This window comes from Schistocerca americana, chromosome 1 (assembly GCF_021461395.2).
Source record: "Schistocerca americana isolate TAMUIC-IGC-003095 chromosome 1, iqSchAmer2.1, whole genome shotgun sequence".
NCBI lineage: Eukaryota > Metazoa > Arthropoda > Insecta > Orthoptera > Acrididae > Schistocerca > Schistocerca americana.
In genome coordinates, this window is record NC_060119.1 from 903410770 (window position 1) to 903423525 (window position 12756).

Here is a 12756-nt window from a genome sequence, read left to right on the forward strand (position 1 = left end):
CAAGAGGGAGATTGAGTTAATAATTAAATCACTAAAGGCCAAGAACTCTCATGGATATGACGGGGTATCTAGCAGAATACTGAAGTATTGGTCTACATATGTTAGCCCAGTACTTAGCCATATCTGTAACTTTTCATTTGGGAGTAGTCGGTTTCCTTACCGATTAAAGTACTCGGTAGTGAAGTCACTTTATAAAAAGGGAGACATTGATAATGTTGACAATTTTAGACCTATTTCTATGCCGTCGGTGTTTGCTAAAGTTATAGAGAAGGTTGTATATACAAGGTTACTGGAGCATTTAAATTCACATAACTTGCTGTCAAATGTTCAGTTTGGTTTTAGAAATGGTTTAACAACTGAAAATGCTATATTCTATTTTCTCTGTGAGGTTTTGGACAGATTAAATAAAAGGTTGCAGACGCTAGGTGTTTTCTTTGATTTAATGAAGGCTTTTGACTGTTTTGACCACAAAATATTACTGCAGAAGCTGGACCATTATGGAGTAAGGGGAATAGCTTACAATTGGTTCGCCTCTTACTTTAAGAACAGAAAGCAGAAGATAATTCTCCGCAATATTGAGAGTGGTAGTGATGTTCAGTCCCAATGGGGCACTGTTAAGTGGGGCGTTCCCCAAGGGTCGGTGCTGGGGCCGCTGCTGTTTCTTTTTTATATGAATGATATGCCTTCTAGTATTACAGGTGATTCAAAAATATTTCTGTTTGCTGATGACACCAGCTTGGTAGTGAAGGATCTTGTGTGTAATATTGAAACAGTCAAATAATGTAGTTCATGAAATAAGTTCGTGGCTTGTGGAAAATAATTTGATGCTAAATCACAGTAAGACTCAGTTTTTACAGTTTCTAACTCACAATTCAACAAGAACCAATATTTTGATCAGAGAGAATGGGCATATTATAAGTGAGACGGAACAGTGAAAGTTCCTTGGTGTTCGGATAGATAGTAAGCTGTTGTGGAAAGCCCATGTCCAGGATCTTGTTCAGAAACTAAATGCTGCTTTATTTACCATTAGAACAGTATCTGAAATAAGTGACACTTCAACACGAAAAGTAGTCTACTTCGCATATTTTCATACACTTATGTCGTATGGTATTATTTTTTGGGGTAATTCTTCTGATTCAAAAAGGGTATTTTTGGCTCAAAAACAGGCTGTTCGACCTATATGTGGTGTAAGTTCGAGAACCTCTTGTTGACCCCTATTCAATAGTCTGGGAATTCTGACATTGCCCTCACAGTATATATTTTCTTTAATGTCGTTTGTTGTTAGCAATATTAGCCTATTCCCAATAGTTAGCAGCTTTCATTCAGTTAATACTAGGCAGAAATCCAATCTGCATGTGGAATGCACTTCCTTGACTCTTGTGCAGAAAGGAGTGCAGTATTCTTCTGCATCCATTTTCAATAAGCTACCACAAGAACTCAAAAATCTTAGCAGTACCCCAAACTCTTTTAAGTCTAAACTGAAGAGTTTCCTCATGGCTCACTCCCTCTATTCTGTCGAGGAGCTCCTGGAAGAGCTAAAAAAATTAAGCAAATTCCAGTGTTACATTGTTGATTTTCTTTATTTAAACTTACGACTTGTCACCTGAATATGTTTTTTTATATTTCATTTTATCTGTTTCTAATATCGTGTTATAATTTCTTGTATTGACTTGTTCCATGACCATGGAGACTTCTCCTTAATTTGGTCCCACGGAACAATAAATAAATAAATAAATAAATAAATCAATCAAATGGGCCGACTTGGAGCAGGAGAGGCATCACAGGACATTTTAATTTCCACTGTCTATACTTTTACAAGTAAATTCATAAAACTTTGTCAGAATGACCAGGAAGGATTCAGGATTCACACTCATTGCAGTGGAAGTTCAAAAACATAACAAAATAATTTTTTTTACATGTGAAATTCATCATTTTTTCACTTACTATTGGCTGCATTTGTTGCTATAGGTACAGTTTTCTTCATAAGTAACAGAGATTCTTCTCTCCTTCTTCAAGTTGGCCCATTTGACGTCCAACCCCTCATAAGGGGCTTTTAATTTAATACTGGTTAGCATGTAGGTATTTGGTATGTATCATTCATATTTAGTGGTGGAGATGCTTTTAGTTGTTACACACAGATAAAGTATTCAATACATTTATTGACTTTATAAATATTAAAGTATTCCAAATTCTTTATTATGTAGGTACATGCAGGATCCTCCAAATTCACATCTCTGTTACCACTGGCAGCAGATCCGACTCTACGAGAATCAGTTCTTAGTACGGTTTTGAACTTGTGTCACATAGAAAGTCATCGGCCTGAATTGGGAAATGCTGGAACTGTTGAAATACTCTTAGATGCCCTAATGGATCCCAGTATATCATACACAGGTGAGTGTTTTTCTAATTTTTTATTTTGTAATATGTGATAGAAACATTACCTTAGTGAACAATGCTAGGGTGAGGGTGTGTTGGAAGAACCATTAACCATTAAGACACACAGCTGCGATCTCTTGGAGACATATAACAACAATTGTAACTCAGGACACTCATATTGTTATTTTAAATGAATTTCATTAATTTGCTTACACATCATGGTCTTCAACAGGCAGGAGCAGCCACTCCAATGGGCTGCTTCTGTTAAATATATTAACAACAAATTGTGGATAGTGCTAATTTACTCAACTTTGATAAGTATGTGGGCTGCTTTTAGATTATATTATATGTATTTGTGTACATCAGGAAAAAGCAGCTACATAGAAAAAAATACGCCGTTTTACACAGCTCAACTGCTGTTTTTATCTAGAACTTCAAACAAACTGGCTATATACATGTACCCAGAGCAGTATCAAATGCCTTATGCTGGAAAAGTTGAAACTTGTTTAACTCTCATGATACCACTGTAATCAATATGACCCGATAAGTGCATTGGAAATCCTTTGTTTTTGAAACTATTATTTTCAAAATAAATGACTTTCTCCCTCTGAATCAGTTGTATTCAATGATATTTTGTTCAGTTTTATATTTACAACACATTAAAAATTCTTTTTGTTTCTTGAATGTAACAACTATGAAAAGAGAATGATGGCTCTTATGTTTGTTTTTATGTTAATTGGTTGAAGTACTGCCAATATATCCCATTAAATTACTTGGGGTATTGAAGTGTTACCAATGAATCCCATGTAAATTACTTGGGGTATTTCTGACCCCAGTGGTACTCAGTAACCCAAAAACTTCTGGTCATAGGAGGATTAATATGAATGTTAGTGTTAACTGCAATTTCATCCCCAAGTCCACATATTGTAATAAATTGTGGAAGAAGTGATTTTTGAATATCTCATTATTTCTAATTTCCTGACTGATTTCTTCCATAAAACTTTTAAACATGTCTGCACCAAAATACAGTACTCTGTTATGAACCCCAGACAGAGAGACACCATTTATAAGGATTTCTTTTGTAGCTCTAGTATTATGCTTGCAAATGTCACAATTGATTCTGAATTCACTCTTATTATCAATCATAAGTAACATTTGGGAGGAAAAGTATTTTATTAGGTACACCAGCTATCCCATGTGCAGATCAACATAGCAAGAGAGATTTCAAGTAATTGAGTGTCAGGCGGGAGCAATCAATGGGATTGTGTGCAAGACATGTGGATTAATTGCCAAAGGTGGTAACTCCTAGACCACAGTGTCTTAACAATGGCATTGTGGCCAGGGTTCTCTTTACATTATTGATGAAAAATAAAGTCTCTTAAATTTTCATTCGGTACAGATCAGGTAATGCTATTATGCTTCACTTACAAACTGAGTTTTTAAAGCGATGTCAGAGATGGTATTGCTCTACTGAGTTTATTATCGACATTTGTGGGAACCGCGTGGCTGTTAATAACATAAGGTAAAGCTGTCCTCTATACAAAGATTGGTTTGAACGCCTCATTGCCTTACTAGGTGAGGGATGTGGTATGATCATGCCTTCCTCCAACCTTTGTATTGACTTATCAAGCCAGTTATAGAAATATTTAAAATTTAATATAGATTCTGAGCCATTGGTCATAAGCAAATTGTTGCCATAAGTGAATGAAACGTAATGTGACAGAAAAAAATCGTAGGAACAATTGTAGGTTGAATGCTGAACCTTTGCATTTGCAGCCTGGCATTTGTCCACCTAGCCATTGAGTCAGATAAGATTGTTAAATTGCTTGTCAGGCCGTCTGAAGAATTTGTTAGTTTGAGTTTTAATATCGTCGAAGGTTTTTCTGTACTAGACACAGTTCCTTCAGGTGAGTAGAACATTTTTTATGACAGAAACTGTCAGTGACTTTACAACTTTTCAGAATGTCATCATCAGCAGTCAGTATGTGAGTGACACTGAATTTATAACTGGAGTTGAGATTTTGTTACACATTCTACACTAGATAGATACTGCGATGCCTAACCTCTTCTACTTATTATGCTTTTGATAGAGCTGCTATCTTACAATACTTCAGCCTCATTTTGTATTTATTGGTTTGATTTGACTTTTTGATTTGAAGTCTTGGACTTCTTCAGCAGATTTTTCACTTTTGCGCTCGTCGTTTGGTGATGACCGTGTGCTCAGCTGCCACTTTCGTCATGCTTGGCCTCCCAGGTCCCCAGACCTCAGTCCGTGCGATTATTGGCTTTGGGGTTACCTGAAGTCGCAAGTGTATCGTGATTGACTGACATCTTTAGGGATGCTGAAAGACAACATCCGATGCCAATGCCTCACCACAATTCCAGACATGCTTTACAGTGCTGTTCACAACATTATTCCTTGACTACAGCTATTGTTGAGTAATGATGGTGGACATATTGAGCATTTCCTGTAAAGAACATCATCTTTGCTTTGTCTTACTTTGTTATGCTAATTATTGCTATTCTGATCAGATGAAGCACCATCTGTTGGACACTTTTTGAGCTTTTGTATTTTTTTGGTTCTAATAAAACCCCATGTCATTCCATGCATGTGTGTCAATTTGTACCTCTCTATCTACATTATTCCGTGATTTATTCAGTTTTCAAATGTATACTGACTTTTTGATCACCCGGTATAAAGAAACATAAGTTCTCTGTCAGTCAGGGCTGATGAACAAGTTTCTAGAAGGGAGACATGTATTGAAGTGCAGTCAGGGCTGATGAGCAAGTTTCCTTTGTGTGCTTCCCAAATGACAAAACACTGCCCCCAGATAAAATTCCTTATTTCCGCAGTGTACCTCTTAATATCAGACCGTGACATCAATCTCGAAATGCCGTTTTCTTTTTTTGAATCCTCTGGTGATGGGGTATTGCCCTGTTGGCAGGGCACTGTGAGGGACAGAAGGGTCATCCTCTTCTGGCAGCGCAAAATGGCTGCTGGAGATCCGTCCTTGTGGGTCAAGCTACTCAAAGAAGGAAGAAACATTAGTAAATCATCCTCTAGTGAGTAGTCAGCCTTCTTCATTTTCTCCTTGAAAGTCTGGACAAAGCATTCAGTGACCCCGTTTGGCTCTGGTTGAGATGATGAGCTGTGAGGGTGCTATATCCCATGGGTCATGCAAAAAGACTCAACCTCTTCACTAGTCAACTGGATGCCATTATCTGCATCAATGGCTGTAGGGAGACTATCCACAGTGAAAATTAGTTCCAGAGCCCGGACTGTTTGAGGTGTTCCTGTATTGTTCATCCTGACAATGTAGCCAGTTTGTCCCCAGAAAGGGTCTGGTGTAGTCAAGGTATAGCCATCTCCAGAGCTTCATTACTCCAGGCCCAGGCAAAGAAGAGCATGGCAGTGCACTCCACATTCTCTCAACTGTGACTTGTATCTTGAACTGTGAAGCTCAGCTAATGGAAGAGATCCAATCCCTTGAGGTTAGCTGCTGTACATGATTGCGATACTAGAAGCAGAGCCTGCACTTTTTTGTTCTTCATGTTTGGGCAACCTTTAATTTGAATGGTCTGGTTGCTGTAACTTGTTAACTTGCCATGAAAATTGAATAACTGTGGGGCAGCAATAAAAGTGCAGGGTGTACATGAAGTCTGGGAACACTTTCAATTATTTATTGCACAAGAACCAAACATTGTACAGATATCATACATATGCCATTTTGAAGAGAAATTCTGAAAGTTTTTTTCATGTATACCGCCACAACATAGTTTGATAATTAGCTGATAGTCAGCGCTAATCAAAAACATGGCAAGTGCCGGTGCGGAGCGAGGTTTCTGTGTGTTGGAGTTCGACAAAAACAAGTGTGGTACAGCTGTTCAACAGATGTTTAGTACCAAGTATGGTAAGAAGCCACCAACAAGGAAGGCCATTTACCACTGGCACAACAAATTCATTAAGACAGTTGCTTGTGCCCAGCAAAGAGAAGCAGACATCGCACTGTGAGTGAAGCGAATGTGGAACACGTACAGGAGACATTCGTAAGGAGTCCAAAGAAATTAGTGCATCGTGCATCCTGTGAACTAGAAATGGCTCGAAATGGCTCCAGTGACAGTGTGGAAAGTCCTGCGACAGAAGCTGTCAATGAAACCATTCGAATTGGAGCTAGGTGCAGAGGCATAAAGATGATGACAAAGACAAGTGTTTTGAGTTTTGTTTGCAGTTGCAACAATTGAATGAGGGTGGGGATGGCATTGATGATAGCTGAATTTTTGGCAACGAAGCCACTTTTCACGCTAATGGGAAAGTGAACAGGCACAATTGTCGAATCTGGGATCAAAGCATCCATACGAATGTATTCAATTTGAGCGTGATTCCCCAAAGGTAAATGTTTTTTGTGCCTTGTCATGTCAAAAACTGTACGGGCCATTCTTCCTCGCTGAGAGCACTGTCACTGGATGCTTCGACATGTTGCACCAATGGCTGATGCCTCAAATGCAATCGGACTCTCCGTTCATCTTTCAGGAGGATGGGGCTCCACCCCATTTTCATCGTGAAGTTTGTGGGTACCTGAAAATGGAGCTGCCACATCAATGGATTGGCTGTGCTGCAGAAGGGGACAGCTGCTTCGTGAAATGGCCTCCCCAATCACCAGATCTCACTCCGTGTGACTTTTATCTGAGGGGGACACATTAAAGATCTGGTGTATGTACCGTCTCTACCATGTGATGTAGCAGAGCTCCAGGAGAGAATACAGGAAGCAACTGCCACAGTCGACTATGCCATGCTGGGACAGGTATGGCAAGAATTCGATTACCATATTGATGTCTCGTGGGTCACTCATGGTTCGCATAACGAATGTTTGTAAAAAAACTTTCAGAGTTTCTCTTCAAAAAGCTATATGTATGACATCTGTACAATGTTTAGTTCTTGTGCAATAAATAATTGAAAGTGTTCCCAGACTTTACATTCACCCTGTGTATTTAGCTCTATTTATGGTAGTTCTTTAGGACCCAGTGCCAAGTTGAAATTTCATGTTGCAACCATTGAGCTCAACGTCTACCAACATTGCTTTGTCACCTTAAGAAAGAATACTATAAATTTTATTTTGAAAATAGTGAATACCAGATTCTTACTCATCCACTATACACTGGGCATTACTGGTGAAAGCAGAGTACTTGATGGTGTCGTTTCCGTAAACAAACTTCTGCCTTATGATCTTCTGTTCAACAGTATAAACATTTCAGGTGGTTGTTATTTTAAAACCATCACTTAATGGAACAACTTAATTTGACCCTGTTTGGAGGTGTGGAACTGTCCTTAGATCCATGACAGGTTTTAATATTATGTTGACCGTTGTGATTGAAAAATGTGCCACAACTATGGAAATATGTCTGGAAAGCCTCAATTCCTCTATGTTTGAGAGCTTGCTCTGTTATCTTAGTGTGTTCAGTTACTCGAATAACTGAAAAACACTTCACCAATGTTGGATTAATCAAGTGAATAAGATCATTGTGCACAGTCCTGCATCTGGCGTATGAACAGTAAGGATATTCCTAACCACTGTACTCACATAAGAAAGATTACAGTCCTGGTTTTTGGTCTTGAATTTACAATCCTGAGTGAGACTTTGTAGCAAGTCATCTCATTGCTTAATTGATTATGCTGGTTTCTTACATGTACTGTAAAATTTATGATGTACTGCTCCTGCTAGAATCCTGTTCTCAAAATATCCTAATTAGTCCTTTACTTCTGTATACTCCAACTCACAGGAAAGATTTGCTGCACTGAACTATAGTCTAGAGCCGAGCATTTGATAATAAGGCTGTAAACTGTTGCTCTAGCCTGTCTATGTAGTTGGTCCTCTGTTCGTTACTTGGTCAAATGGGTGGAATGCAGGTGGTATCCACTTCCCGTTCCTCCAACCGTTGTAGCAACTTTTCCTAGGCAACGCCCAACACCATAGTAGCATTAATGGACTGAAATAGGTTTATTATTGACAACACAAAATCAGCTTTCTGTGCCATCTTGAATGTATTATCAGCGGGTTATTAATTGTTCTTGCCCAACTTGAGAGCATAATAAGATAAGGCACTACCAAAAGTTCCAACAATAAGAATGTCCAACAACAATGTTTTAACAAGAAAATTTGAACTAGAAAATGCCCCATAAGAATTTTCCAACAAGAAAATTTGCAAATGCCATGGTTCAGAACAGAACGATCTCAAAGTCCACCAAGCTCTCTGTCTTGAACACTGTAAAACAGAAAAACAAAGGAAATTTACTGTCTGTGCATCATCGAAACTGGAAATGCTATGTTGGTGTGATCCACTCAGTTTCTGCTGATGTATGCTCTCTTCAGTGGCTGCCTGTGAGTGCACTTTCCGTTTCCAGACCAGCAACTGGTTTACTGTGAGTGCTGCGTTGATTCGTTAAGCCATATCACTGCATCCCTGTTGTATGGGTTCTGCAACACTGCAACACACAAATAATTTGTTCCAGCACATGAACATTTATTTATTGCAACACCCACAAAATGTAGTTCTAGTTCATAATAAACACACACGACTCTGCCCAGACTGAGAACTAAGTGCCATAAATGAACCATCACTTCCTACAGTAAACACCTCTCTAGAGACAGTCTTTTACCACATCGCTGCTAAGACTGTGGTGGTACCTTTCCATGTGGGCTGTTTATTATTGGGCAGCAGACTTCAGACTGGTAGCAGCTCTCTACAGAGTGTCACTGCCTGGATAGCTGATGCCCTCTGACCAAGAACTGGTGATGAAAGGCTCCAATTGACTGATGATAAACTGCTAGTTGCCAAGGAACTTCGGACCCTTGGCTCCATTGATGATGAACTCCACTCATGCACTGTTGCTGACTTGCAAGTTACAAAGCTGTGCGGATTACTATACTGAATCCGCCGCCCTTGGCTCTGCAGATGGTGTGATGTCATTACTGTGCAAAATTGGCGTGCGTGTTGAGATGTTCTGAAATAGTATGGTCGTTGCTGGTGGTATGTGGTGACAGTTGCCGAAGTCTTTATCAGTCTTGATCTTCCATTGGTGTAGGCACACTGATGTGCTACTGTGATGGAAGGGTGGATTACCTGGTGGGGGTAGTGCTGCAGAATACAATAATTTTTTAAGACCGCAAATAATTGACGATCATCTAGCTATTCCCAAGGACTAAGATTTGGCATATTGGACAGACATACACTGATATGGAAGGTAGGTGAAAGAAACAATGGACTCAATGAATAGGAAGAGATTGGGCATTCTAGTATCATCAGAAACCAGGTGGGAGGATAAAGGAAGTGGGGAATTGAGGTGTGGGTATACGCTGTACTGGAGTGAGAATGAGGAAGAAAGAAGATGGGTAGCGGCAATAGCTATGAGAGGAGGGTTGAATGAGAAGGTGAAGGGAATAAGCAATAAGATGGTGAAGGTCAGAGTGAGAGTGAAAGGGAAGGATAAGGACATACTCTAAGTGTATGCTGAAGAGGAGGAAGACTTTGAAGAGGTAATGCAGAGTCAGCTATTGGACAGAAGATTGTAATACTGAGGACTTACATGCACACTTGGTTGAGGAAAGAGAAGGGTTTGAGGAAGTATTGGTAATCAGAGGGTGAGAGAAAGAAAACAAGGAAGGAAAAAAAGATGTTAGATTTTTGTGAAGTTAAACTAGCAGAAGTAGAATTTATAGAGTAATGAAGAGAGGGCGAGAGAAATTTTGAAAGAAAAATCCATGCCAGAGACTGCAAAAGAGACTAAATTAAAAAGATTGAGCAATGGCAGCGTACTGAGACAGGCTCCTGAAGTGCCAATAGAAGGCAAGAGACCTAGAAAAAGATCAAGAGATCGATGGGTCATTGGAGTGACGGAATGCGTGGTAAAGTGAGGAAAAGACTGCTACAGGGCAAAAAGAGAAACATGGTAGAAGGACAGGAAAAAATGAGAGGATTGTGTTCTGACCAGAGCCAACTAGGGTCTAAAAAGTGTAGAAGATGTGGTAATGGTAATGGCGATGGTGGTGGTGGTGGTGGTGGTGGTGGTGATGATGATGATGATGATGATGATGATGATGATGATGATGTTTTTAGCACTTCCACCCTTTTCCACCCAGCCCAGTCAATATATAGAAATATTATAAATAATTCATTTGTTTTCAAAGCCCTAAATTTGCCAAAGTATTACGTGTACAAATCTGACTGATACGTGAATAGAAACAGAAGCTCACCAAGTTTGCATTGTACTCACCAATTGGCATTAACGATTGCAGTGGAATAACAAAGCAAGAAGAGAGTTTTATGTGTGTTGGAATATGTTAGATGTTTATCTGCAGTCAGAAAGAATCAAAGGAAACAATGCCATGTAAACAGAACATTGTGTGTTGGTATTGACCGTTTAGGGACACTGGTTGTCTCTGTAAATGGAAAAGTATTGGCCAACCAAATGTGCCAGATGTAACTGTGGAGAAGGTGAGGGGAAGCTTCATACAGACTCCAAAAAATCAATGATCCATGCAAGCCAAAAACTTGAAATACCATAGCAAACTGTGTGGAACCTTTTGCGATGGTGACATTTCAAATCATACTGTCTGCAGCTCATGCAACAATTAAAACTGTAAGATTATGGCTGGTGCCTTCAATTTTGAATCACAATGCAGGACTTGAGGATGAACATTTCCCCTCCATGATGATATTCAGTGATGAAGCAATCTTTGATCTTGCTGGAAAGGTTAATCACCCCAGCAAGAGAGTGTGAACCACTGGAAATCCTCATGTAATTGTGCCCCATGAACAAGATTCACTGAAGGTTAATGGTGTCTGTGCAGTGTCAGACAAAGCTGTATGGGCCATTATTCATCTGTGAGAATTATGTGACAGGTCTCATAGTTTGGTATGTTGTAGTTTAGTTGTTTCCACAACTTACTACTGATTGCAAGAATTTCACTGTACAACATGACGGGGTACCCTTCATTGGAACATAATTGTTTTTCACTGCCAAAATGTTGGACTCGTGCATCCATAGATATGGCAAAGTGCTGAAGGTGGTATGGTGCTGTTCCCTTGACCCACCAGGTCACCTGATCTAACACTTTGTAACCTTCTTCATTGGAGGTACATTAAGGATTGTGTTTATGTACCCCTGCTGCCAAGAACACTGGAACAGCCCAGTGAATGCATCAATGCTGTTGTGATAATCGTTGACACGATCTTGCTTCAAAGATATGGACTGAACTTGACTACCACTTGAACACGTTTCATGTGACCACAGGGGTACTCACAGAACATTTGTAGAATGCAAATTGCAAACTTGGTGAGTTTACAGTTCTATTCATGCATCAGTCATAATTGTACATGTAATATGTTGGAAAATATAGATCCCTGAAAATGAATGAATCATTTATAGTAACTGTGCATTATAAACATGATTTACTCAAGAACAGAACTGGCAGTTTGTGAGGGACTTCAAATGTCATTTGGATGCACTGATTTTTCATTATAATAGGCCATCAGAAAACTTAAAATTATATAAAACTTAATTTGATTCCTGAGACGGATGGCATGGCTGATGGCAAAGGAATGATGTCACTAGCCACTGGGATAGAAGACACAACCTTGGCTGAAGGTAGGTAGCTGTGCTGAGTTGGTTAGGCCAGTGATTCTGACTTTCAGTTTTATAAAATAAACTGTTGTTAACACAGACTAAGCCAAATGGGGACAGGCTGATTTCCATCCTTATCCTTCCCCTATTCAAGCTTTTGATCCATCCCTAATAACCTCATTGGTGACAGGATGCTGCTCTGTCATTATTGCTGTGAGGATGTGTGTATATTGAATTTTTCTGTGACTTCTGAATGTGAGCACAAAAAATATATGTTTCTTGTGATAATTTCAGATCTGCTTTACCAGACTGCCTTTAATGCCTTGTGCCTTCTGACTCGTGAATCTGTAAACCGTGCTAAGATTCGACATGCTGGAGGACTTGCTGTTCTTTTAAGTGCCTTGCATCGTGGGACAGAACCAATAGCAAATGCTCAGAGGTTAGTGATACATGTATCTTTTTAATTAAGACATTTTGTGCAGACTTTGATAGAAAATATTGTGTTTCCATTGCAACTACAAGTACCAGTGTAGAATGCTTATATGACTGTCTAATTATTGCTAAAGCTGTAGTGCAGTGAAACATCTTGGCAAAGTACATTTGTTCCCCTAAAATATATCTTTGTAGCAGTGGCAGTAGAAATTGGAGACTGAACGAGGTGGTGCAGTGGTTAGCATACTGGACTCATATTCGGGAGGATGACGGTTCATACCTGCATCCGTCCATCCTGATTTAGGTTTTCCGTGATTTACCTAAATCAT

The 12756-nt window shown here is 39.3% G+C and overlaps 1 protein-coding gene across 2 annotated transcripts in view; it reads left to right on the forward strand.

Moving 5' to 3' along the window:
• The window catches only part of LOC124615086 (armadillo repeat-containing protein 5-like), a 186947-nt gene that overhangs the window by 20028 nt on the left and 154163 nt on the right, over positions 1 to 12756 (forward strand). For both annotated transcript variants that reach the window (XM_047143000.1, XM_047142999.1), the window contains exons 4-5: positions 2205 to 2391; positions 12290 to 12434. In XM_047143000.1, the coding sequence (XP_046998956.1) occupies positions 2205 to 2391; positions 12290 to 12434 (332 nt within the window). The remainder of the gene's footprint in view (positions 1 to 2204; positions 2392 to 12289; positions 12435 to 12756) is intronic.